Source organism: Myodes glareolus, chromosome 2 (assembly GCF_982192425.1).
Source record: "Myodes glareolus chromosome 2, mMyoGla1.1, whole genome shotgun sequence".
NCBI lineage: Eukaryota > Metazoa > Chordata > Mammalia > Rodentia > Cricetidae > Myodes > Myodes glareolus.
This window is the reverse complement of record NC_142027.1, coordinates 27,992,810-28,020,663: the sequence shown is the minus strand read 5'-3', so window position 1 is coordinate 28,020,663 and position 27,854 is coordinate 27,992,810. Positions and strand designations below refer to the sequence as shown.

Below are 27,854 nucleotides of genomic sequence, written 5' to 3'. Positions count from 1 at the left end.
ACACACACACACATGCATGGACATCTAAAATAAATGAAAATAAAAGAATATATCCCTCATTGGATAGAGCTTCAAAATCTTTATTTAAAATCCACTTAAGTAACCCTAGGATTTACGGATTTCTTTTTCTCCTGCTCTCCTTCATCATACTAAGCTTATTTATTTCCAATTCCTAGGCTATCTTATCTTAAAAGTACATTTTAGTCCAAGAAAAATTCATTTTCTGTTTTCCACTAAACATCTTTTCACCAAATCAATGTCTATCTCTTAGCATTTGCTGCATGCTCTTGTCTTTACTGCTGAAAAGATTCTAGTTGGACTCAGAATTCTTATCGCAGCGTATTTTCAGTCAGCTTTTTCAGGATTAAGTTGCTTTTCACTTTTCAAGGCAGGGTACTCTCAACCAGGTTTTTTTCCATAGACAGTTGCTCTGGGTTCATGGGTCAGAGGACCCCTGACCAAAATGAGCACACAGCCTTCTTTTAAACGTATGTCTTAGGTAGCTAATGCATGCGCTCACTTAAGGGAAACTAGAAAAGGGCAATAGCGCACACACACAAAATGATGCAAATCCTCCTCGCCGGCGCCTGTCCTACAAAAAAATAAATCCAAATCTTCCTCACTTGCTCTATCCTACGCTACCTGCCACAGGCCAAGGAACTACGTACTTGACTTGGTAGCATAACTGTGAAAACAGTAACTTATTAATAAAAACAATATCTGTAAGTGGCAACACCTACTGCTTACTTTTACGGAACTTTTAGCATACATTATATGGCTTTCAGAGTGTTATACGTAATAAAACAGGAAACATGATTCACAAAAAATATGTCTATCGACTCTCCCAGGCATGTTTTATATTGACCATAACTGACCTAATCATGAGGTAGCCCTACAGCCCCCATTTTTCGAAAAGGAAGATAAAGTTGGTAAGTCACAGGAAAAATAGCTAACTGATACTTGTTACCTTGAGATTTAGGAGGCCATCATTGCAAACTTTAGATTATATATAGCTTCCCCCAATTAGTTTCTTTAATTATAAACTCTACTATGTACAAGGTACCAAGTTGAAGAGACTCTCCTGTAAATATAATGAAGTACCCAAGACTTAGCCCCTCATTCCTAGAATTTAGCCTTTCTACGGGACACCCCCCCCCCGCAAATTCAATGAAAATAGAGTATCCACGTACTGACACAGCCTAGATCATTCGCTGTGTCCCAAAGCCTCTTTTCTGAAAGATCCAGCCAGTGTTTTGTTTGTTTGTTTAACGAGAACGGGGAGAAGTGAAGTTATTTGGAAGTTTATTTCAATGTCCTGAAGCGGTGGTAAAGAAGAGGTTAAGAGGGACCTGGAGGATTTTTGAAGTCTTTGGTTTGGGAGGTTCCATTTGGAAAAAGGTGCAGGGGAGACTCTGATGACAAGGGACCCAAGACAAGTTCTCGTTCGCTTAGATTTCTACTCCTAAGTAGTTGAAATCTCACCTGAGGGCGCAATTGGGCACTCCGGGCATATGAATGGAAATATTAACAGGCAGAACTTGTCTGAGCAGCGCCACTGAGGACATGGCAGGGATCGCGCGTCCCCTTTAAAGGTTCCCGAGCCGGCCTGGAGAGGGAGGAAACCCGGAGCGGCTGGGACTGAGGGAGAAACCCACAAGCTGCTGAGCCGAAAGGAGGCAGCGTGAGAGCAGAAACTTCAGACGCTGCAGCCCCGGGCGGAGCTCGGGCGAGCCTCGGCTGCATCCTCCTCCTCCTCTTGCTTCTCTCCACTAACTCCCGGCCGCCCGGAGCTGCCTCTCAGAAGCTTCCAGGAGCACGGGGGTGAGAGCCGCCACCCGGGGAAGTTTGGGCTGTAGCTTGGTTTGGAGGTGCTTTCCGCGCGCCCCAGTAGAAGCAGGACCCCGGGCGATGCTGAGTGCTGCGCCGGGCTGGGGGCGCCCGGAAGGCGCGCTTACATCCGCGGTCCTGTTGCGGTCCCCGGTGCTCTCCGCATCCCGCGAGTGATGGGAACAAGGGCCCGCCCAGGCAGCCGCTGTCGCCGTACCGCCCCTTCGCTCCCTCCAGGCGCACGGAGTCACCCAGGCGCACCCCGTGAACCTCGAGACTGTCCTCTCCAGCTGCCGCCGCTACCTTGACTGCAATCACCACCAGAGGGGGTGGCCGGCTACGGACAGGCTCTCCAATAGACGGAGGAGCACTTTTTTGGGGGCCCCTCTTCTTCTGTGCTCACACCCCAAGTTTGCAATCGCCGCGTAGCGGCGCCCGGGCACACGCAGTGGAAGCGCACGCCGGGAGACTCAGCAGGACTGTGGAGGCAGGAAACCGCACAACTGCTCCTCCGTTTCGGCTCTTTGTTGTTCGCCTTGGATGATCCTTGGAAGTGGCTGAGCCTCCTCGCAAACCCGGGGTCCAGGGAAGACAAACCTTGGGATTTTTCTCTGCATAGGGCTCTGAGGGTTTGACAAGCCTCCGGAGAGGTCGACTAGAAACTGCCCTGCAAACTCTTGGCGGATTGACTCACGTTGCTTATATTAAGCCTTTGTGTGTAGAGTGTATGGTGTGTGGCTTCCATAAATTTGGAGATCTCCGCTTCTGCTCCCTTCTCTTGGCATGAGACTGTATGCAGGATCCACCCGAGGACAATGATCGCGGAGCCTGCTCACTTTTACCTCCTTGGATTAATATGTCTCTGTTCAGGTAACCTGCACCCTTGATCTCCTTTACTTGATCGAACCCTGACCCCTGAACTGACTCTTAGCGACCTCTCCCTTCTAAGGCCAAAGGGGGTTCGACCCTTCCAGAACTTCTACGGAAAAAGGTTTCTAGTTTCCCATTTGAGGTTGACCATTTGGCCTTTCACCCCAAACTCCCCTGAAACCTCCCCAAATCTCTTGGTGTACCCGGCCTTTCACCAAGTTCAGGGCACGCCCAGCTTACTCTAGGCAAACGCTTGTGTAAGCACTTGGATGGGAGGAAGCTGAGAGTTTTCCCCAAGTTTTGGTCACCAGGATGAGGCCAAATGAGTACCATCCATCTGAGGAGTCCTAAGAGGTGCTGGAGTGAAGGGGGGAGTTGTGTGTGTGTGTGTGGGGAAAGGCCTGTGATCCCCACTCCCCAGGAATCTGGTCCTCCAATCCACTCCCCCTCTTCCGAGCTCAGGGAGTTGTTAGAAGTTGTTTTATGTAACCAAAGTCTGTAATTAGATTCGATTCTGAAGTAACTTGAGGAAATAACTCCTTCCCGTGGTAGGATCTAAACTAGCCACTGCCTGGCTGGGCTTAGAAGGGAAACAATTGGGAGGCTGCAAGTGTCTGAAAGTTGCCTGGTAGTCTTTATTGGCAAGACAGAAGAGGAGGCTGCCTTAGTATTTGTAGGATGAACTAAAGAGTTCTGCAGCCCCATATGAAGTGCTGTAAAGAAACAGCTTACAATAGCTTCTGTCCCAAGAGCAAGTACTCTTTTCCTGCACTTCTTAAGACTCTTCAACGATGGGCGACTGAACCATGAACTCAACTTCTGCTTCTTCCCTTTTGGCAAATTCTGATTTCAATCGTGGATCCAATTTCAGGCCTACTAACACACACTGAACCTTGGGGAATTATGATAGTCACATACTGAGTGAGCTTCAAGTTGCATCAGGGCCTAAATGTTAGAGTCACTTAATTTGCATAATTATGAAATAATTTTGAGGTTACTTTGAACACTTGCGGTCTATGGTGAGTCTTCATGTTTAGATCAAAGCTTTTACTGAAGCCAAGAGGCTACAAAAAGGGGGGGAAAAAAGAAAAGAAAAACCCACAAGAACTACACAATAGTAAATAAAGCCTAAGAAAATGTAAACTCCTGAGAGATGCTTCCTTGGCGGAGAGTTAAAAGGCACATTTGAAGGAAGCTCAATGGGAAACACACTAACTTGTTACTCATGTGAAGACAACAGAAATTGGAATCTCAACCTTGAATATCTCATCTGCGTCACAGTGGATGGATGAGAAGATTAAACCAACTCTTTGGGGGCCCTTCCCGGCTCCCACTTCCAACTTCCCCTTTCGTGTGGCAGCCTTTCGTCCCAGCTTGCATATCTAGATGATTGAATAGTTCTCCCCTCCCCATTCTCAGCCATGGATGCAAATCAAAAGCATTAAGATCTGATCTATCTCTCTGTCGGTTTTTTTCAATGTCTCCCCTTAGTTTAATTTACAGCCCCAGATACCTTTGAGATTTTTCTGTTGATTCACCTTCTCTGTTAAAGTTTGTTCACGTGTGTAAAGGAAGGTGTCAATGTGATGAATGTCTGGAGGGGCAGATTACCAAAGATAGGGGGATTAATGGTCATTAGTCACTGTTGGAGTGGAGTTTGTGTATGTTGGGACATTTTATCATGGCTGTAGATTAAAGAGAGGGTCACGTTAATAGGGTATCCCTGAAAGCTGGTCCTGTCAGCCTTCAAATTCTGTCTCCACTTGGGAAATATGTGGTGGGGGGGGTGGAGTCCTTGCTCATGTTTAATAATCTGAACAGTACTGAGATCCCAATTTGGATAGATGTGGGACATGTTTGGAATCTTAGCGCCAACATGATTTCTTGGCTTCATTTTCACTTGATGTCTGTGTGAGCCATTGAGTTTGTAGTCCTCGGGTTTCCCTGGAGTTGTGATGCTTGTCTGCTTTGCCAGGTTCCAGGCCAGAAGTGGCTTTCTGGTGCTTTCTACTCACATTCTACCTGAAGCTTTTCATTCCTTTGATAACTTTCACTTACGCTCCAAGTTCTTGGGAGACCAAACCATTGGACTTCTCAGGTGATTTCATGACCCTGGTCTTCTGGAAAGCACCATGATTGATTTAAAAAAAAGAAAGAAAGAAAGAAAGAAAGAAAAACTTAGCAGAGTTAGGTAAGTAACTAGTAACTTGGATGTACCCAAGACACCTGGACAGGGAATGAATGAAGTTCTTGAAAGATTGTGTTTCATGTTTTGCCTCCAGCCTGAGATCACAGTCTAGCACTTGTTAATGGAGTGTATTTAAGAGAAATGTGGTGAGCTTAAATAAATCAAAGTGTACTGCGGGGCTAAGGCGCCTTCGACAAGATTTAACCTGTAAAAGCATCTATTGATTGTCAGTTCTTTTTTTCTCTCCTTTTTGTTTTTAATGCTGGCTGCCAATTTAACAAAGTCTACAGTTATCTTCAAAGAGATCATAAACTCTGTTTTGGTGTGTTGATGGCATATTGAACATTAAGTATTAAGTCTGAGAGTGTTTGCTTTTAGAGCCTTAAAAAAACTTAATGCTATAAAAATACAGATTCTGTGAAGCAAAAATTTGGGCAGAACGTGGGGTTTTTTTTTTTGGCAATTCATTTTAAAGGTGGATCCCTCTCTTCTGTTGGTATACCTGGGTTCCTGCTTATGGTGGTGTACTTTGGGGGCAAGGTGTGGACTGTTGGGGGCCACATGGAAACAAAACAGAACTGAAGTCTCAGTAACTGAGACCACATGTTCTGTCGTAGACATATTTCTAAACCCCTGACTCAAACTTACTTTCAAGTGAAGAAATGATTGAATTTCTTATCCCACTTAGGGTGAGATCTGAGTTTCAGATGCAGTGTAAGTTCTTCCGCTTTTTCTTCTTTGGGGAGGTGTGCTTCTCTGCACAGCTTTTGGTAAGTTTCACTGGTTGAGTGGGACAGTGTCTCCGCTCTCTTTTGTATCTCTCCCCCATCCTTTCTCTCATTATTTTCTCTCCTTGCCCCTCCCCACAGGCATTTTGATTACTTTGACCCATGTTGATTAGCTTTTAAATTTTTAAAATATATCATTAGTGTGTGTGTGCGCGTGTGAGCGCACATGTATTCTGATATCACGGTGTGCCTGAGGAAGTCAGAAGGCTACCTTATGGAGTTGGCTCCTACCTTCTACTTTTTTGATGCCTTGTCTCTTTTTTCTCCTGTGTTGTGCACTGCGCACTAATTGACTGCCTGCCTCTGGGCAGCCTCCTGTCTCTGCTTCCCAGCTCACCACAGGAGTTCTAGGATAACAGATGAACTAGCCAATCCAGGCTTTGTACGTGGGTCCTGGGGACCATACTCATTGGCAGGCTTAAGCATGTTATCTGCTGGGCTGGCTTCCTGATCCATTTTATTATCTTTTTAAAATATTTAAACATACGGTTTTGTTGGATTTTAGATATAAATATCCAAATTCTTCATGTCTTGAAAAATATCTCTGTCCCCTGATAATGGGTCCTTTAACACCTAAGATTTGTGGTTGAGCTGTTGAAAAAGAGAATGTTTACCTGAGGAGGTTTTCCTTGAGTTTTACTATGACAAATGAAATACTCTCTTGTCAAAGTGGTATAAAACACTCTGTTTCAACTAAGAGTGACAATTGTTTACTTATTTTTTATAGTGAACAGATTTTTAGCTGTAACAGTGTTTATAATGGAAAATAGCTGGATCCCAGGAATGCAATTGGAAGGAAATTTAGGAAAACATTATTTAGTGAAGGTCCTAAGTGTTCGAGCTTTCATCTGTTAACTTCTGCATTCTTAACAGATGCTTTGGCGAGATTTAAGTTATTTTTTAAATTTTACTCTTGAGTGTGCGTGTGGTGGATACACGTACATGTGGGTGTTTCTGACTCTGTACGCACGGCGCCCAGCAGGGACAGCAAGTGTTCTGCTCATCACATTTCGCCTTATATTTTTGAGACAGGTTCTCTCGTTGAACTTGGAGCAAGGCTGGCAGGCAGCACACCTCAGTGATCCCTGCCTGTGCTGCCCTTAGCACTGGGGTTACAGGCTCTGCCTGAGATTTCATGTGGGTGCTGGGAATTTGAATTAAGATCCAAATGCTTACACAGCAAGAACGTGCAGAATCATCTTTCTGACTCTTTATTTCTTTAGAAAAATGTCCAGTTGTTAATACAGAAATGTAAACTGTCCTGAAAACTTGTTTTTTTTTTTTTCAAAGGTTGAAATTATAAGGAAATCAAATTAGGCCTAAGGTAATCTATATAATATGTAAATTTGGGAATTAGAAAAAGTAAAGAGAATAAAAAATAGAAACATAAGTTTAGAGAATGCAGTCGAGGATGAGATCTGTAATTATAAGGTGTTTGTTTCTTTTATTTGCATGAGACAGGTCTCATTAAGTAGCCCTGGCTAGCTGGCACTCAGAGATCTGTCTGCCTCTGCCACTTAAATGCTAGGATTTAGGCCTAGCCCTTAATCTAGTTAAAATATATGGAGAAAGTGTGGGATAGGGATGTACCTTAGTTGGTGTTTGCTTATCTTGTTCAAGGCCCTGTTCTGATTTCTTAGCACTGTATAATAATTCTCTCTCTCTCTCTCTCTTTCTCTCTCTCTCTCTCTCTCACACACACACACACACACACACACACACACACACACACACACACACACAGGGTGAAGGGATTGTAGGCTGGATGTAGAAGGTAGAGTCCTTTCTAAGTGGATTCTTCCTTCTGTCCATGTTTCTTGACCACACACAGCAGGATAAGCCAACTAGGAAGACTGGGGATTCATGAAAATCTGATACCAATGTCCATGCTCTGTGTTTAGAAAGTCTGTGAAGAATTGGATTTTTTATATTTTCTAAAAGTAAAATCAGTGGAAACCCATTCAAATCTTTAACGCAGTGAAAGGATTTCTTTTAGAGTGCGGTTCCTAAGACTTCAGCATCTTGTCTGTGCTCTATGCAAAGGAGCAAATGCTAATGAGCGATTGCATCATCACACCTTTTCCTTAGAGGGGGAAAGTGAAGGGGCAGGAGATAATTAAAGAATGTGATCGAGTTCAAATTCCGGGACCAGAATGAAACTTTGTGATGGCTTCCATGAGTGTATGAATCTCCAGCTACCACTTAATAAACGATCATCACTCTCTTACGCAACATTTATGAGCACCCTATGGCAAAGGCAGTGGTGCCGGTGAGATACTTATTTACCTTTATGGTTGTGGAACATCACTGAGGAGTTGGGAAATATGGATGAAGCTGACTGGTTTCAAACTCTTTAGTAACGGATATTGTCCAAGTTGAAAAAGAGAATTGAAGGTTAAAAAAAATATGTCTCAATCACCTTTTACTTTACCCCATGGGAGGAGACTGTGGTTTGAACTCTTGAGAGTTTGAAAGGGACACATTATGTTTCCTGTCGTTAAGAAAATGGTCTTTAAACCTTTAGATCACCCATGAAGAAAGTTCACTCTTTACATCTAACCAGATTGCTCTCAGCTTTGATCCCATCTGGGCTGAAAGTAGGGGACTCAATGTATGTCAAAACACAGTCTGCTGGAGGTCCAAATGCATAGAGATCCCAAGTTGCATTTGGGAAAATGAATGCTGTTCTCTTTCATGCACACTTCAGGAGAGATTTTTTTCTTTCTGAATCTCAAGGAAAATAATTGGTACTTGTCAGGGAGGAGCCTGCAGAGAGACAATCATTTCCCCCCTGGTTCCTCTTCCCCTCTGGGTGAGCTATGGGCTGGCAGTCATTGAGCAGGAGATGAGCCTTCTGCTTGATTGCCATTCGCAGATGACTCTCTTCATGGTTACTGATCATGGGAGGCTTGAGCATTAATACCTGGTTGATCAGCTGGTTGGAAACTGCTTATGCATAGCCAATAAAGCTGCCATCCTGTGGAGATCAAAAGACCACCTCCTTTACAATTCTGGATTAGAATGGTTTCCTTTTCTCTACCTGCACTTTCAGCCCTTTCGTTCAATCTTGCTGCTGACCAAGAGGAAGCAAAAAGATTATAGTGTACAGGGAGCTAGCTTTGATCTCCACCGCCCCCTCTCTCTCTCCTGATACTTCTAACACTGGATGGTGTCATGTTGCTACCTTTGTGGGAGAGCCACGCCTCATTACCCAGCATCCAAAATAGGCTTCTACAAATGCCCTCAGCTTCGTTTTTCTTTGGCTTACAAACATCTTAAGAAAGTGTCGTAATACACTTAAAAAAGTGTTTTGAGCATCACGACTGCATATTTCTGATTTCATTCATGGAGAGAGGTCCCTCTGTGGCTACGTAGAGTTGGAAAAGAGCGCCCACTGCTTGTGTTTCATTCATTGATCTTCATGAGGGTCTATGTATGGATGGCAAGTAGAGGGATGCCCAATCAAGTCGGACATCAGCTAGTCGATAGGTTTAATGCCTGACCACTAGTTTGATACCTCAGTGAAGCTTTGAAAGCCCCACCAGTGGATACAAACAGACGCCAGCAGAGTGCCGGGGTTTCTGGAAAGTGCTAAGTGATTGGTTTACACGTGTCTTACAGGACGTTATCGGCTTTGATTTCTAATAAGGCAATGTATTTGAAGGACTAATACAAACAAACACACACACACAAAAAAAGCTCCAGCATATTTGAGAAGTACTCCTTGCAATAGCAATTCATGGTTACAGTTTTCAAGGATGCTTTTGATTAAATTGTAGAAAGCGTCCAGTTAGAAATACATTTCTCTTCTCCAGCTGTAGAGGCCCAAAGAGCAGGGAACAGTTCTCCATTGTGAGCTTTAGAAGGACAGTCTCAGGACTGTCTCATAAAATTACTTGGAAGGAGTTCTGTTTGCAGCTATAGGGTATTCAATTTATAAAAAGAAGAGATGTATTTTTATTTTATGTGGATGTGTTGTGCTTCGCTGTGTTTACCATGTGCCTACAGGAGCCCTCAGAGGCCAGAGGAGAGCATCAGATGTCCTGGAACAGAGTTACAGGTAGTTGTGAGCTGCCTGATGTAAATTCTGGGAAGCCAATCCAGGTCTTCGGCAAGAGCAGAAAGTTCCCCTAACTGCTGAGCCAACTCTCCAGCCTCATGGGTTGCCTTTCTATTACCACCTCCATACAGATTCTGAAGTGGATGTGAAGAAAAATATATGAGGAAAAAGAGTATTAAGATGTACCTATTTAGTATGTTAGAAATCACTTATGGTGCTCGCCACCTCCTGATTTAATTGTAAATTTCCAGGACAACAGATGATTCTCAGATATCACACAGAGTTCGGAGCTCGCTGCGCTGGGATGTTAATAATGCACCATTATGGAAAAACTTTAATCCACTTCTCCTCATTTCTGGACTGTAGTGACTGGGGAATCAGAGGCCAGGATTGAACTTCTGTCCACGAACGTGATTCTGTGTCTGTCATCGTTAGCATCAGTTGTCAATGTGACATACCTGGGGAAGGGAACCACAGTTGAGGAACTGCCTCCATTGGATTGGCAGTGGGCATATCCATGTAGCATTTTCATGATTATTCATGGATGTAGGAGAACCCAAGCCCCTGTGGGAGGTACAAGCCTTCGGCAAGTGGGCCTAGGCTGTAAGGGAAAGGGAGCAGAAACTGAGACTGGCAGCATTCCTTCAGTGCTATCCTGCCGTGATTTCAGCTTCAGAACCTGCCTCCAAGTTCCTGTCTCGAGGGCTTGCCCTGGCTTTCCTTCAGTGATAGACTGCAAGCCCTAAAGCAGAAGCGTTTTCTTCACCAGTTTGGTCTTTTCAGTGTGTGGTCACAGAAGCAAAAAAGGCAAACTAGAGCAATATGTTGATGTCCCTTTCAAGATTGTATAGTTGCAGATAATGCTGATGAGACAAAGTTTCGTAATTTCTTCTCCTAACTTAAGTAGCTTGTTTTCTGTTACATTTTCCTTCTTTAGTATATGAGTTTTTTAAAATCTTTTTTTTAATTTAAAATACTGATGAATACTAAATTCTAACTTGTCTCAAGCGATGTGCCTATCTCTTTCATATGAAACTAAACCTATGCTTTTCGTTCCCTGGCTCTAAAGGTGGTGTTGACGGCCTGCTTTAGAAGAGAGCCTTTATCACGCCTGGCCATCACTGAAATGTTGCTCGCTCGTATGACGGAATGAGCCAAAGCGCATTTGTACATGTTAACTACACACCTCAGGGTAGCTCTAAACGACTTCAGCTTCTTGGTTTGTGAAGTATTTCAGTCACCCCAGACCATTCAATTAGCAAGCTGTGTGTATAAAAGCAAACTCTCTCATACAGCCTGTGGGCGAGAAAACTCCTCAGTCTCTCCATCTCCAGTGAGGAGAAGCCTCAGTCCCCCAGCAAGCTTTAATGAAGCTTGCTGCTACAGCTTTCCATAGTAAATGACCTTCTCCAGGCCCACATTTCCTAAACCTAAGCAAATCTCAGGACAGGAACAGGGCAGCCAAGCCTTCATTTGGATAGCTCTGCCTATGTGAAACACACTTGGCCCTCTTTGAGGTCTTGGCTTTTCATTGACACGAATTCAGATTGGAGGGAAGTGGCAAAAAGCATGTGTTTCCATTCGGTTTAGTGCGGCGAGAAAGGAAAGGAAATTAGTGAGTTGTTTGGTCTTTAACTGCGGGGAGATTATCACTCTTTAGAAGCACATAGTAAATACGCTTTCACATGAGAGAAGCCCAAGCATCATTAATTAAATGATTAATAAAATAATGAGTCAGGGCCCTGTTTGCGCAGTTGTGTACACTGACTCGGAAGGAGAAGGAATCCATGACACTATCACTGATAAAAATAGTAGCACTGATAAAATCAGGGGTTTATGGGGTGTCACTATCTTCCTGGCAAAGTGCTAACATGCCTTATCTTCCCACTGGAAACAGCCCCATTCGGGAGGAATGTGTGCTGTTATCCCCATTCATCAGTATGGAAACGAGGTTGAGAAAAGTTAAGCTCTTGATTTTCATCAGGCAGTGAGTTGGAGTGAGGATTTGAAGGCAGCTTGCCTGGTGTCAGAAGTTTTGCTCCTCACAGTTAAGCGCGTCGGAATACATTTGCTATATTAAGATATGTGGGTTGTCTTTCCCTGAGTTGTTTCTGTAGGAAACTGGGCTGTGATGCCAACTTGATTCAGCTCCTTGTTGGACATTAGATCTTTATGTTTGCTGTCCTCTCCTCTCTTCTACTGTCAAATGATAGCTTGCAGAGGGGAAATCACCCTGGTATTACCTTACAGACATGGCAGGACTGTGTAAAATTCAGTGCTATCCAGTTTGGGAAATAAAGTTGAGCTAGCAAGATCCCATCAAGTTTTTATGATAGTTCAATAGGCGAATTCGATTCAGCCCCACAGGGATTAAACTTTTCTGAGAAAATGATCATTGGAGTTGAGTTGTTTTGAGTTTGGAAATAAATGCTTTCTTGGTGAAAGGATGTTACGGGTGACCTAGTTGGAGGCGCTGTGGTAGAATTAGTGTTTCTTTAAGGTCTATTTTTCTTCAGTAATGGGGTTCATAGCAAACAAAAAAAGCTAGGAAAAAAAAAAGAGAAAAAACTATCACTGGGCAGTGGTGGCACACACTTTTAATTCCAGCACTTGCGAGGCAGAGGCAGGAGGACCTCTGGGAGTTCGAGGCCAGCTTGGTCTGCAAGAGCTAGTTCCAGGACAGGCCCCAAAGCTAAAGCTACAGAGAAACACTGCCTCGAAAAGCCAAAAGCCAACCGCCCCAAAACCAAAACCAAACAAAACAAAAACCATAGTCATGAGTGAGTCCTTATGACAAACAACATCATAAATCGAACACACTCAGACGTGGACAGTGTGGTTCACGTCTTACACTTTTCCCTTTTTAAGGTTATTTTAGATACATCTTTTGATTATGACTTTCTCAGGTCCCATATTATTTCCAGTGGTGTCGATGGGATCATGTATTTATATGTTCTTCTCTGTTCCTTGAGTTGACATAAGGCTTAAAGGTGGACTGAACATTCTTCCCGTTTCTTTTCCAATGCCACGAGTAAAGAAAGCCCTAGCATGTCTGAGGCCCTCTCTTTAATGAGATTTGGATTCTTACTCTAAATATATATTTTTTAAGTTAGCATTTGTAAATATTTAGTTTTACTGTTTTGTGTATGTATACGTGTGAGCAAATGTATTCCAAGGAGGGAGTCGAGAAGCCAGAGCACAGCTTATGTGAGTCGATTTTTTTCCATCCACTGCCTGTGTGCGGGGATGAAGCTCAGGTCATCATGCTTGGGGCCATGTACCCCTCCCTGCTGAGCCATCTCACTTGTTCCTGCAAAAGGTTTTCATCCGATCTTAAAATATATCTCCTAATAAATGTGTTTACATACATTCATTGTTTGTGCTGTGCCGTTCTTTAATGCTACTTGTTTATAATTTTATTTAGTGTTTATTTTTAAATGGATATGTGTGTGTGTGTGTATGTGTATGTGTGTGTGTTTATACATGCACATAGAAGTCAGACCCAAACATTAGATCTCCTGGATCTACCATGTGGTGGCGGGGTGCTGGGAAATGAACCTAGGTCCTCTGTAAGAGCAGCAAGTGCTCACAAACCCCTGAGCCATCTCTTCAGCCCTCTACTTGTTTACTAGTAATGGAGTTTAATAACACTGTTTCGTGAAGCAGAGCTACATCCTCAGCCTATCATTATTCTTTTAAAATTAATTACTGCTATCACTTTGTGTGTGACGGGGCTAACGGCCAAGCCATGGTGCTAGTGTGGAGGTCGGAGGTCGGTTTAGAGTTTGCCCTGGGACCCCAACTTGAGCGATCAGGCTTACAGATCAAGGGCTTTATCTGCTGATCCATCTGACTGCCCAGCTACTGTTTTTAATGTGTTTCACGGGGATCTTCCTAAAGATAGCGGGAGGATTCCTAATCCTCATCAATTGAAGAATCCATTCTCTCTTTCTTTTCTTTAACTTAAAATGTAGAAAACACGTAGCTTTTATGTCTACTGGATCTTTCATTTTACCCCAGATTTTTTACGTTATGTAGATTCTAATCTTCTTTTTCCTTGACTCAGAGATTTAAGATGATTTAAGAAACTAGGTACTTGTTTCCTCAAGATCATTTTCTACTGAGCCACTTAGTCTAAAATCACAGTTCACGGAAAAATAAAGCAAAAGAAAACAGAACTTGTGAGATTCTGTTTTCTGCCTGATGCTTGTTTTTAATGACTGCAAACTGAAATGTCACTCGGGGCCTGTTTATGGAAGAAAATGCTGAAATCAGGTCCAGGGCACAGTTAGCTGGAGCCTGCTACGGAGAACTAGGCCATGCATGAACATAAACTTAAAATGGTTTTCAGAGCAGTCGTAAACTCTTTCAGTAAATTCTTCCTAGTGATTAGTGGTATATTAGTGATTAAATTCAAAATGAAATAACAACAGTGCAAGTCCTCAGAACAAGAACGGTGCACTGGTCACCATTGTTGTGGGTACAGTGCTGCACGGTCACTTCCACATAGGACTGACCTAGCTCCTGATGCATGCTCCTACCCTGTATGACTCTGTTGAGTTTTCCTTTCCCATTTTGGCTTTCCTCATTGTGTTCTAACTAGTTAACTGGTTACATTAATGGCTTATTTATTTAACCTAAAGCTTCTGCCTTGATTGGGCTCTGTTTACACTTCACAAATTGTATTTGTTGAGTGAGGCAAAGTAATCATCAGCTTTACTGTTTGTGTTTATTCTTTTTGTCTTAAAGCAAATAAACAAAGCCCGCAAAAGCCCGAGTGCCCGGTGAACCAGGAGCCCATGTTGAACTTAACAAATAACTATAGTCTTGAATAAGACAAGAGGTGATCAACACAGTTCTGAACGTTGGCTGATTTCTTCGAAGAGATGCATCACCGTGTTGCATTGAATTCCAAGCTAAGAAAATACATTCAGGAAATAGAAGAAAGAAAAATAGGGAAAAGTGAGGATATGGCAAAATGGTAAAAGGCCACGTGTGTCTTTGTGCAGGAATTTACTGCCAGATCCTATGCTAGGTCTCGGTGCCTTTCCTTTCATTATTTGTTTACAGATCATTAGCTGGTTGACAGAAATATTATCATGAGGGAAGCTTAATCGAAGAGTCAGTAATCAGTTCCAATCGAATATTAACCAGACACGAAAATGAAGCAAGCCTGGTCTAACTTGTCAGGGAAAGCATAATGTAATTTGTGAAGTATTGATTTATACATGGTTTTGAAGACTATATCTAACATTTCTGTGAGGAATCTTGTGCATAATTCATAACTGTTTCTCAAATAACACTTGGAGGATTTCGTTAAGCACCATGGCTGTTATAATTTGTTCAGGTGGCCCCAAAGCTACATATAGGAGGAAACTTTCATTAACTGTTCCCCTGACTCTCCCGACAACACCTTGGTTATTTCTTGGTAGATGTAAGTAAATTCTTTCTACATGTAGAATTTTATTGTAATTTCATTTTGTTTCGCTGCCAAGTGCATGGGATTGCTTTTTGTGTCTGAACAGCTCATCGAGGGGGGAATAATATGGCAGGGTCCCATCGGGGATCATTAGGGGCATTACTCATGGAAGACATCTATCAGGGCAGCCTTCCTCATGTTAAATTCGAGAGCTGCAGCTCAGAAATAATATGAGATGCTCACAGGCATGAGGCAGGGAATCACTTCTGAGTGGGAGAAGGTCAAGGCACGGGCAGGGAAGGGGTCAGGAGCAGTAATGTGCCCCGAGCAAGAAGAGCAGATGCATTTGAGGCTGGAAGCCATCCCCGGCATTTCATTGTCCACGGGAGGCATGTTTAAAGATGAGCATTAGCCGATACTTTGACAAAATAGCCTGCCAAGAATAACGGACTCTTCATCCCATGAAAGGGTGCCTGTGATTTCCACATTTCTTTGGAGATTATTTCTGTAGTTGAATTGTCTCTGTCTTCTTGATCTTTATCAGCTCTGGGACCATAAGTCTGTATCTTCAACTTCCTTCTGTATAAACGTTTCTTTCTTTGTGACCATCGACATGTTAGATTTGTAGATTTTTTATGAGGAAACATCTGTTTTATTATTTATTATTAATTATCGATTAGCATATATGCAGAGCTGCTTCGTTAGGGAAACAACCTGGGTCTCACCATCTTGGTTTTCCTGAAGTCTCTCTTCTCTATCTGGGGGTGCTCTGCCTAGACCGTTTTGTGTGAGTTTCTTCTTGTCAGCTTTCCAGAACAGTTACTGTAAACAGTGTATTTAGCCTATGGGTCTATGCAATGGGTATTTTGGAGGACTAAAGCTACCTGGTCCACATACTAAGTACGGAGCTGATGAGTTTGTTTTCCTAGCATCCTGTACAAAACTCCCCTTGCCTGCCTATGTACATCAGGACTTCTGCACATATGGTTTCAGATTTCCCATCAGACTTAGAGGGTCTATGATTAATTCATCAGTTATAACCAATACATGGACCTGTTTGTAAGTTATGAAGTGGTGAAGTGAACAAAATTGCGTTATGAGTTTCCTTTGCTTTGTTGGGAGGAATAGAAAGTGATCAATATTTATCTATTTAATTACCCGTTTATTTATTTATCTGAGTCAGGATCTCAGTTGTGGCCTGTTCTGTATTTGCTATGTCGATCAGGTTGACCTGGAACTCTGAGAGATCTTTTTGCCTCTGCTTGCCAGGTACTGGGATTAAAGACATGTGCCACCACACCCACTGCCCTCATTTGTGAGAAAAAAAAAATACTTTTAGAAATAAGAAATCAATCAATTGAAAGGAAAGGCCAGAATGACTGAATGCAATGAACTTGTTAAATGAATGTTAAAAACAAGCAAGTTGGCCTTAGAACAGCCTTGGGGTAGAAATGCGTCAAATGGGGAGTAATATAAAATAAGGGCACTTACTTGGTAAAGCATTGGGTTTCACAGAAGGGATTGATGGGACTTTGGATGGACTTTGGATGTCTGTGCTAGATTGGAATTTCTGGCTTTTTCCATGATATCTTCTGCGGCCTCACTGTGGTGTAGGGAGAAGAAACACTGCTTTGACTGGGCCTAGATTATTATTGTGCTTTACTGGCTACCCAAAGGCTTTTCCCCATGCCATGGAGAAGTAGTTCCTCATCTATATAATGCAAGCATCCACTAGTTGATGTTTAGGTTTTTTCCAGAGATAAATTTGGTAGTTTTTACCCCAAAGGCAAACAACCCAAAAAGCTGACTTATCTTTTGCTGGGTGTGTTCTTGGTGTGATTTTGCTGTATGGTTCAATGTATGAAAGTGCAGGGTTTAATGGTACAATCTACTGAATAGTCAGTAGGCTTTACCACACTACTGTTTCCTTATTAGTAGGGTGGAGGTAAGTATAGCTACTTGATAAGAATCCTGTGCAAATGAAACACATTAGCATATGTAAAGTGCTTCGAATTGGATTGACTTGTTTGAGTGTGTGAAATGTTGCATAGTTCATCATTAGTTTACCTATTGAGAGTATTTGCCAAATCTTTTGAAAGATACTCCTCCTTGCTGTTTATGGGTAAGGACCCTTTGGACTACATCCAGCCTTAAAAACAGCTGCTAGGTAATATCCTCATGGTCAGCCCCCTAGGGGCTGAAGACAACAAACAAGCCTGGTGGGAAAAGTGTGAGCATCTTTAAGAGAAAATTCCAGGTTCTTCCAGGTTCATTTGACAGGTCAGAGACAGATGGATTCCTGGGCACACTGCCATGCCAACGTGATAGCCATTTCTACACAAATAAAGAAAATATAATATTGTTTATACTAAGTATGAAAATACCAGCAATTAAGACTGTATCAAGTTTCCTTTCTACCCCACCTCCAATTTAAAAAAAAATGTTAATGCTTCTAAGAGGATTAAGAGATTTGCAATTTACTGTGAATTATTTTAATCAGATTAAGTATCCTCATTTGGAGCTCAGCCTGTGTGTGTGTGTGTGTGTGTGTGTGTGTGTGTGTGTGTGTGTGTTGGGAATGAAGGCCTTCCTTTCTGCAGAAAGAGTTGGGCCTTAAAGAGAAATGAAGTCCTTCTGGATCCTGGGATTCTATGGGGTACTAGCCCAGGAAAGAGAAGGTCTAAAGGGGGTAGACTAGAATTCTGCCCCTAGTATTGGCAATGTTCTGTGAATTCAGGAAAACTATATCCAGCTCTCCCTTTTTTACGACCCAGCCACTACTTTCAGAATCCATAGGTAAATTAGTGGTATTGGAAATGTGATTCAAGAGCACGATGTTTAAACGAGCCCTTGGCACAGATTGAGAAATCCAGTGTTGATGATAGATTAATAGGGTGACTCATTAGTTTGCTAAGTCATTGTCCCCTTTTGTGTCTGGCTGGCAGGACTGTTGGCCTTATCACTAACAAGCTGTGTGAACTTGATGGTATGACTTAACTTTTCTAGACCTTGTTTTCTTATCTCTCAGGTGGGAGAAGATAAATAGAAAAAGGCGTATAAAGTGTTTCTTTATTAAAAAAAAACATTCAGCGATTAGTCACAGTTTGTGTTCAGAAGTAGATATAGTACTTATTTCCTGGAGTCCTGAATTGAGGTACTGAAGCCTAATACAGGACAATTGGTTTTGTTTTAATAAGATATCATGATGTTATGTGCATGTTAGTGAGAGCAGTTGTAAATTAAACTACTGACTAGACTGTTCAAAGAAGACATAGTGTGCATTCAAAAAAGAGAGCAAAGGGATGTTTTTGTTTATTTGCTTAATGGAGTTGCATCTCCAACATCTGAGGTAATCTTGCTACCCCTGAGTGATAGTGCAGCTCACACTGTGTACAAAATTTCTCTGCAATATGTATATGTATATAATATGCATATGTGCATTAGTTCTTATCTCATTTTTTGTGAATGTGTTTTCCAGGAAAGCAGCAGGATATTAAAGCAGTTTAACTTGCATGGTCCTTAAGTAATATCTGGTAACAGTCACCAGAGGTGAAATTGAAGAAGGGAGAAAAAATTACAGATTTTGATCTCATGACCAAGCCAGCATCCTTTTCTATAGTGCTGTTACTAATCTGTTTGTGATGCATGAACCTATGTGCTGTCTGTTTGGTGTCAGGTCAGTGCTCCCCCTAAACCTATCTTATGGATTTTCTAGGGTCATTCCTGGTTGCTCAGTTAAGGAAGCTTTCTCTGCCTTCCTTGATCTCAGACATTCCCAGTGACAACAATTATGTTTCCAAACTGATGCTTTCAATGTTCCTAAATAAAAACTGCATCTAACAGAAAAACAAGGCAGAGCTGAAGAGATGGCTTAGTGGTTCAGAGCACTGGCTGCTCTTCCAGAGGACTTGGGTTTAATTCTCAGCACCCACATGGCAACTCACAACTGTGTGTAATGGAAGTTCTAGGGGATCTGACACCCTCACACAGACATACGTGCAGGCAAAACAACAAAGCACAGAAAAAATATAAAAAGTAAATCTTAAAAAGATAGAAAACAATGCATTTTCCATTACTCCCAAATCAAGTAGAGTAAGCCTACATTTAACAATAATCTAACAGTCCTTCATGGTAATGCGTTTAGCATAAATTCAATAGGAAAAAAGAACTCTAACGCATAGTATTTGGGTTTGTGTGAATGTTAACGAGACACATTTAAATATTTTGTAGTTTCTTTTTGGGACCTACAGTGTTAAGTCCTGCTGAAGCCACAGAAATAGCTAGAGAATTTAAACACTTCCAAGTTACTTTTAAAATTAATTAAAATGTTTGCTTGGTAGTTTACTAAATCTGACTTATAAATAGAATGAGGTCTGTTCAATATTTTCTTCATTAAAAATGCAGTTGTAAAATTTATTTAATTTAATGTGTGTGTGACACACACACACACACATGTGAAATAACATATGTGCAGAATTCAGACAACAGCTTCATGGAGTTAGGTTTTTTTACCTTAACATGGATTGTAGAGCTCAGACAGGCCTAGAATGCACTTCTGTGCTGAGCCATCTCTCCAGCCCTCAACGTGCTAACGTTTAAATTCTTTAGAATATTTATCATTCAAAATGACTTTTCACTAGTTACTGGCTTTAGCTAAGAGCTGTTGAGGCTTTGTTAATATAGAAGCAGATTTAGCTTTGGTTACTAGACTCAAGGTTTGTGTTGTTTCGCCTGATACCCGCAGGAGGTATATGACTCATTAGTGCAGGATGGACCCAATGAAATCTGAATGTTAAAGGAGAGAATATGCTTCTTTCCAAGGAAAAGGAATATGATAACAATTAAATGATACTGGAAGACAACCTTCCTCCTAGTCTTCCTGTTAACCAAGGGAGTAAAGGAAAGAAAAACATTAGAACATTGAGAAAAGGAATCGTGTCGGTGGTGGGCACATCAGAAGCATTTTGGGATTATGGTAGGCCCTCCTAACCTATTCCACACTCAGCTTCACCAGCCATGGACTGAAATACTTGAAAACCAAATTTCATATTCGCCAGCAGGCTTATTTTCTCGGTCATTATTTCTAAAATGAAATAGTATAACCACTTTTTACATTGCATTTGGTAGTGCAAGTAGTTCAGAGAATTTAAACTATGGCCAAGGATGTTTGAGGACACATAGAAATATACATGTGTTAAAAGCAACTTCCACAAGCCGGGTGATGGTGGCGCACACCTTTAATTCCAGCACTCAGAGAGGCAGAGGCAGGTGGATTTCTGTGAGCTCAAGGCCAGCCTGGTCTACAGAGTGGCTTCTAGGATGACTAGAGATACACAGAGAATCCTTGTCTCAAAAAAAAAGCCCCCCAAACAGAAAACAAAACAAAACAAAAACAAAACCAAGACAACAAAACAAAAGAACTGCATATCCTTGGATTTAGGTATCTATCCTTGGAGGTCCTACAGCCAAATTCTTGCTTGTCCTTAGGGATGAGTAGAGTTCACAGATCTGGTGCCTATGAAAATATTTCTCACCAAAGTACTGGGCAGAGTATGACGGGTTTTTTGCTCCAAGTTAACCAGACTGAATTTCACTGTGTGGTGAAGGAAAAACATTAGGGTTTTTGTTTTTAGGTAGGGAAGACAATGTTTGTTTGAGTGGAATACAAAGACTTCCCATCCTCCAGTCTGGTTCAGACTCTTCAGATAATGAAGGGAATAGATGGAGAGTATACTAGGGATGAAGGAAGAGGAAAGATGAAGACTTCGGAATGGTTAGTTAAACGAAGCGATGGAGCTGGAATTGGATTTTTGTAAGCGGAAGGCATTTGGGCTCTCAGAGTAGCAGTTCAGGAATACAGGAGGGACCGTGTACAGAGAAATCATTATGAATTGTGCCCACAGTACTTGAAAGTACCGGAAATGCTTCTGAATCATTGATTCATAGATGTGGCTTTGGAAGTAACCCTAGCATAAGAGCTAAGAAAAGTTGCTCTAATGAGAAGCTTGGGAGGAAAGGGAGCAAGCAAGCTTTGAATAAAGCGAGCTCTCCCCACGTGCTTTATTATTTCTACTTGAATTACTATAATGTCTGTGCTTAAGATTAGAGGTCTTGTTAAGGAAGAGAAAATGAAAGGAAACGGTCATTTCTGAGTCTGTTTTGAACAAGTTTGCTCTTTGCTAAGGGTATCGCCATTTCAGTGAAGTACTATTGATCTAGAAGAAAACACCAAGGAGCATGGAGCCAGTTTCAATATAGTTCAAATATGCAGCTACCTGCTGAGTAATCACTATGTAAGCAATACCTGGAATAAAATTAGAGATTCGGGGAATCTCAGAGTGCTCCAAAAGAAGTCCGGGGAGTGCATACTAAGACAGAAATTTCTCAGTGTCTGTGCATTGGCCGGCATCTGTTCCCCACCCAGCTGCAGTGGCCTTTCCCCTATTGCAACAGTCCAAAGGTGTTGACACTCTGCCACACTTCAGGTTGCATCGTTTGCAATGCTGTTTCTTCCCCTGGCTTCTTTACCCAACCACCACTCAGCACACACCAGACAGGTCAGTCTTCATCTACAGGAATACGTTTGTCTCTCATGCCCTCTGTCCTAGCTCCCGATTTGGAAGTTGTACTGAATCAGACCTTCCGTGTTACACTATAGTATGTGTGCATGTGTACAGTTTTACACTGTACGCGGTGATAATGCAGTGTATTTCCTTTGCTAGATTTTGAATAGTTTTTAGGATAAGGAGAGATATCTAGAACCCAACAGAATATCTCATATTTAAGCCTTGGTGGATGCTTCAGTTACTGAGCAAACATTCAATGTGATAGCCAATGCAAATCAAACATAATTATTGCTATTAGGTTTATATACTGGTGCCTTCGAATGGACAATGGTACAAACAAGAATTAACACCACAGTAAAAAGAATTCTACTGTCTAGTGGAGATTATTTGCTGATTATTGGAGAGGAATGGATCAGTTTCTCACTTCACAGTCATGGTGAGGAACGAATTTAGAACTGTTCCCTACCAGACAGAAAATAGAAACAACGTAGCTGTTCTTTCTTTAACCAAAGCTTGTGGGAGGAAGGAGAGGACCTTATCATAAGGATTTGCCAAGCTTGGTCCTGATGGTGCTTTGTACTGAGCGAATCTTTGTGTAGGATGCTCTGTAGGATGCTCAGTATCTTTCTTAGCCTGACTCACAGCCTCAATAATGATAGATAGACATGGCACTGTGATCCTCCTCAAAGGACACACCACACATAGAGTCAACCTGATGAGAAATAGATTGGAGTGGGTAAATAAAATATAAATATGATATAACACAAGGACATATATTCTTTAAAGAGGTTGACAGTGTCACGTCTGTCTGTCATTATTGGGGCTGTGAGGCAGGGTTTCTCTGTGTAACAGCCCCTGACAATCCTGGAATCCCCTTTATTGACCACATTATCTTTGAACTCACAGAGATCTGCCTGTTTCTGCCTCCCAAGTATTGGTATTAAAGGCTTGAAATCCCCGCCCCCCCCCATCACCAAAACTGTGGTCTACTTTTTATTTCCCTTTGTGCATTCCACAAATCCCTTCTCGGGGACAATACTCTCATAGAGACACCAAGTGAGACGATGTTACTGCATGCCTGTGATCCCAGTATAGGCAGGTGCTTCTCTGAGTTTGAGGCCAGCCTGGACTATAGGGGGAGTTCCAAGCCAGGCAGACCTATAAAGAGAAAACAGGTTTTCAAAAACCAAATTCAAAAAAGAAAGAAAAAGAAAGGAAGGAAGGGAGGGAGGGAGGAAGGAAAGTTGAGTAGATGGGGAAAGTACAAAACAATAGATCCACATATTTGGAGATGAAACAAGAGATTTTTGGGAGAAATTACATCACACCTTGTCCTTTCTATGCCAATCCATACATTAGATACTTATTTTTCATTGTTTTAAAAATTTCGGGCCACGAAACTGGGGAGATGGTCAGTTGGTAAACCACTGTATCCAGAGGACTCAAGGACAGACCCCCAGTAGTCATACACATGCTTAGCGGGTGAGCATGCGCATCCACAGTATCAGTACTTGCTCAAGAGGCGGAGCCAGCGTACCGCTAGAGCAGTTGTGGAGCTAGACTAGCTGAACTGGCAAGATCTGGGCTCGTGGGAGAGACGCTGTCTCAGTACATCAGGGAAAAGAATGGGAGACACCTGGTACCAACCTCTGGACCGTGTGAATGCTCAGGGCTGCGCACGCGCACTCCCCGCTATGTCCACAGACACTAACACACAAACACATAATCCATGCACATCTTACAAATGCTTTTTGAAAAAAAGTTTAAACAAAATAAAGATTTGAGATTTCTCAAAACAAGAGTCCAAACTTTTAAATATTAAGATTGCCTAATATATATATATATATATATATATATATATATATATATATATATATTTCTCCCCATCGTAAGCCTGTCACTTGGAAGTGGACTGATGTTCCTTCTTTCTGCTACCTGTGCCTGTGTGCCAGAACTCACTCTCATGTTGTTTTTGCCTGTTTCCTAACATCTGACCTATGGTAGTCATATACTTCATTATAGAGATCTATAGTTCGACAAGTCTCTAGTTTAAAACTTGAAGAACCTAGTAGGAATTTTAATTCCAAGAGAACCACAAAAACAATCAGGAAAGGAATCACATGACTTACCTTAAAAACTGAAGAGTTCCGCTCCCAATGCTCGAGAAGAATGCATGCCCTGTCAGGCAGGAGCGAAGAGGAAGTGAACATAGAAGGGACTGCAGTTGAAGGAGTCAGCGGAGACCTCGTCTGAGGTGGTGTCGGCCATAGAGAAAAGAGATCTAGGCTCCGTGCATTGCGTGTTCAGGCTCTTCCTCCGTGCCAGCATGACGGGCCCCCTCCTGGAGCACAGGCCCCACTGATGAGAAGAACCAGGCTCTTTGGATTTGTGTGGTGCAGCAGAACTCATGGAAGGATTTCAGTGATACTTTGAAGGTAGAAATCTGGGACCTTCTGCATTTGCCCTGTTCGGGAAGTCATGGTAGGAAAGGAAAGAATATCATTAATTATTCCACTTTGATTTGGGTTTTTCTTTGTTCTGGTGCAGATGGAATTTGTTAGGATTAATTTATGTCAGTACTAAAAGGATAAAGTGAGTGCATCAGCTTACAGAGCAGACCCTTCTGGCCTGTGTGTACAACAGTCATTATTTTCCATCTGGCCGTCTAAACAAATGCCATATGAAAAGTGTCCTGGTAGGTTGAATGTATGGATTCATGTCTGCGAGGTATTTATAAACACACCATGTGAATTCTTGCCCCCTCTAGCATTTTAATGGCTTCACATTAAATGGTAGGTCATTATACTTTTCACTGAGACAGTGAAGGGTGATTAACTCCGTCTGGGTTCAACCAGTGTAATTTTAGAGGCTGCAAATATTGTTACAAGTCAGGTTGAGGTTTAAAGGTGAGAGTATAGTGAAGCTTGACTGCGCCACTTTTTCAGCCTCTAGTTACTGTACACAAACAAAGAAACTCTTGTTTTCTTTCCATTATGGATGCAGGGGACAAATGATTTGCTTGTTATAGAGAAGAAAAATGTGAAAATTAGGTTGGGCTACAATAAACTTCATGCTGTGTGAACCCGTTTACTCAGTATTTCAAACTGAACGTTCTTTTCAAAGCCCTGTTTAATGCCGAGCCGACATAGAAACTTTAGACCCTCGAATGGCATGCCCGCTGTTGAGATAAGAGTGTCCCAGCAAATGGCACCAGCCGATCTACCACCTTTTACATCGAGAAGCCAGTTCACCTCAATAAAACATAGTCTCACAGTCTTAGGGGGAAAATGGCCCTCTCCTCTGAGTGTTTTTGATAGATCCAGCTCCCCCCAGATGCTTTCTAAGCTCTCTGTTTTCCTGCTAAGTACTTGGGTAATTTGATATAGTCTTTTCCTGTCCAATGGTTGGCTTCAAGTCATGGAGACTAGATCTCAGTCAAGGAATAGAGTCTGAAGCATAGGGCTGCTTATGACTAAGGTATAGGTTGGAGTGTAAGCCTAAATTTTGTGTGTGTGTATGTGTGTGTGTGTGTGTGTGTGTGTGTGTGTTTAGGCCAGAGGTTGATGTCTAATGTCATACTCAATTGTTCTCTTCCTTTTTATTTTCTTCAACTTTGACCTTTTATTAATTCTTTGTGGATTTCTCATTTTGGTCCCACTGATTTCCTAGTCCCTTCCTATCTGCCCTCTACCCTTCCATCCCTTCCCCTTCAAACACTGGCGATAAAACAAGATAAAATTTAAAAGAAAAAAAGAAAACTCTCATTGTGGAAGCTATAGTGGGACACAGCCCAGTAGTTCAAATATTGTTTTTTGCAAATGTTCATTGCATTGAGTTGTTGGTCTGGTTTGAGGTCTCTGGTTTTTGCTACATCATCAATACTGGGCCCTCACTGGGGGTTCTTCTTGGATATCCTGTTATTTTCTTTTGACCCAGGATTTGTCACTTGAACACAAAGTTTGATGTCTCTGCTAGTTTAGAGAGCCAACCTTCTCTAGGGATCCCCTGTCTCTGCCTCATGAGCGCTGGGTTGCAGGTGGGACACCATGACTGCCTAGTATTTACATGTCTTCTGGGGATCCAACACTGGTCTTCACACTTCTGGGCCAAATACTATGCCCACTCATCCATCTCCAGTTCCAAAGCTTCCTTTTAAAGTCATGTTTAGCATCTACCTTGATCATAAAAGCAAACGAGAAATGAAGTCTGATTCTGTATAGCCTAAGTTTATTTAAATGACCAGATTTATTGAAGCTAGTTATGGATATCAGGGTTGAACCTGAAACTAGAATTCAACCTTCTAACCATTTAGAAAATTTTGATATCTGTTTAACAAATTGTATACTCTTTTCTGCTTTCCTTTTTTTATGTGCTTGGAAAAATAGCTTTGCTTTGATTGCATTTTGGCCCTGACGTGACAAGATTTGGTGGGGAAACATCATTTTGATGTAGACTTTAAAGAGTTTAGGAAACAGTGTGCTTTCACTGATGTAGAATAGGTACAGGTGATGATTTGGAGCCCCACCCCAAAGTGGGGTGGGAACAACAAAGCCAATCTCAACAACCCACAGAGGACTTGCAATGACATTCCCAATAAATAACTTTCCTTTGGGTGAGCTGATTCTTTCCCCAGCAGGCCTTTCTGGCATCGCTCAAGTTGGAAAGGTTGGGGGAGATGAGCAAGCCTAGTCCCAAGGTCAGGGCGGTAATGCAAAGGGCAAGGCTCTGCACTTAGCCTTGTGTCAACATTGTCATGCCCTAGTAAGTCTAGGACGATTTGACTGTGTTCCGCTACATATATAAATATATTGCACCTCTCCTGCAACTTCAGTTAAATGGTATTTAAATGCAGGCTTTAAGACTTTTATATTGCTGCCTAAATCAACCTGACATTCAAAAATTTAAAATTATGAGAAGGAAAATGTTTTGTTAATGGTGTTTATTTAGGACTTGAGTGTGATTAATTAGATCTCTGTTTTTTCCCTCAGAAGCATTTTGTGTACATGTGCCTGAATGCACACATGCACCTCTACACACATGCACCTCTACACACATGCACCTTCACACACATCCACGCACCTCTACACACACACACACCTCTACACACGCACGCACCTCTACACACAATGCACCTCTACACACACATGCACCTCTACACACACATGCACCTCTACACACATGCACCTTCACACACACATGCATCTCTCCACATACACGCACATCTAGACAGACACACCTTTACACATACATACACCTCTACACACACATGCACCTCTACACACACATGCACCTCTACACACATGTGCATCTCTACACACATGTGCACCTCTACACACACATACCTCTACACACACATGCACCTCTACACACACATGCATTTCTCCACATACACGCACCTCTACACACACACACCTTTACACACACACGCACCTCTACACACACACATACCTCTACACACACATGCACCTCTACAGACACACACACTCACCTCTACACACACACACACACACATACCTCGACCCAGAATGCACCTCTACACACACATGCACTTCTACATACACACATAGCTCTACACACATGCACATCTATACACACATGCAACTATACATACACATGTACCTCTGCACACACACATGCACCTTTACACACACATGCACCTCTGCACACACACACACATGCACCTCTACACACACACACCTCTATACACATGTACCTCTATACACACATGCACCTCTGCACACATACATGTGCCTCTGCACACACACATGCACCTCTATACACAAATGCACCTCTACACACACATGCACATCTACACACACATACACCTCTACACACATATGCACCTCCACACATACTTGCTCCACAACACACACACATGCACCTCTGTACACACACATGTGCCTCTGAGAATGTTAATCTCTAGACCCCTATCTTTGTATCACCTTCGACTAGGCTGTTGTGGAACATGTCTCTGTTGGAAGTTTGCTTTTGAATTTTGAGCTTTGCCTTTAGTTCTCTTGTGTTCAGAGTTTATTTACTTGGATGGGTGTGAATAGGGGAGGGGGCCCAATAGTGAAAAAGACTGTAGAGGAATTGAGAAAGTTCTTGTTTGGGATTGTGAAATAACTCAGATGAA

General features: G+C 42.2%; 1 protein-coding gene across 7 annotated transcripts in view; it reads left to right on the top strand.

The window, feature by feature from the left end:
* The window catches only part of Robo1 (roundabout guidance receptor 1), a 713,251-nt gene that overhangs the window by 336,942 nt on the left and 348,455 nt on the right, over positions 1 to 27,854 (top strand). For 2 of the 7 annotated variants that reach the window (XM_087899661.1, XM_048422591.3), the window contains exon 1: positions 1,615 to 2,697. The exons of 4 other annotated variants lie outside the window; for them this stretch is intronic. In XM_087899661.1, coding sequence (XP_087755787.1) covers positions 2,643 to 2,697 — 55 coding nt within the window. In that variant the 5' untranslated portion in view covers positions 1,615 to 2,642. Of the gene's footprint in view, positions 1 to 1,613; positions 2,698 to 27,854 lie in introns of those variants that run through there. One more of the 7 variants, XM_087899662.1, reaches the window with a different exon arrangement.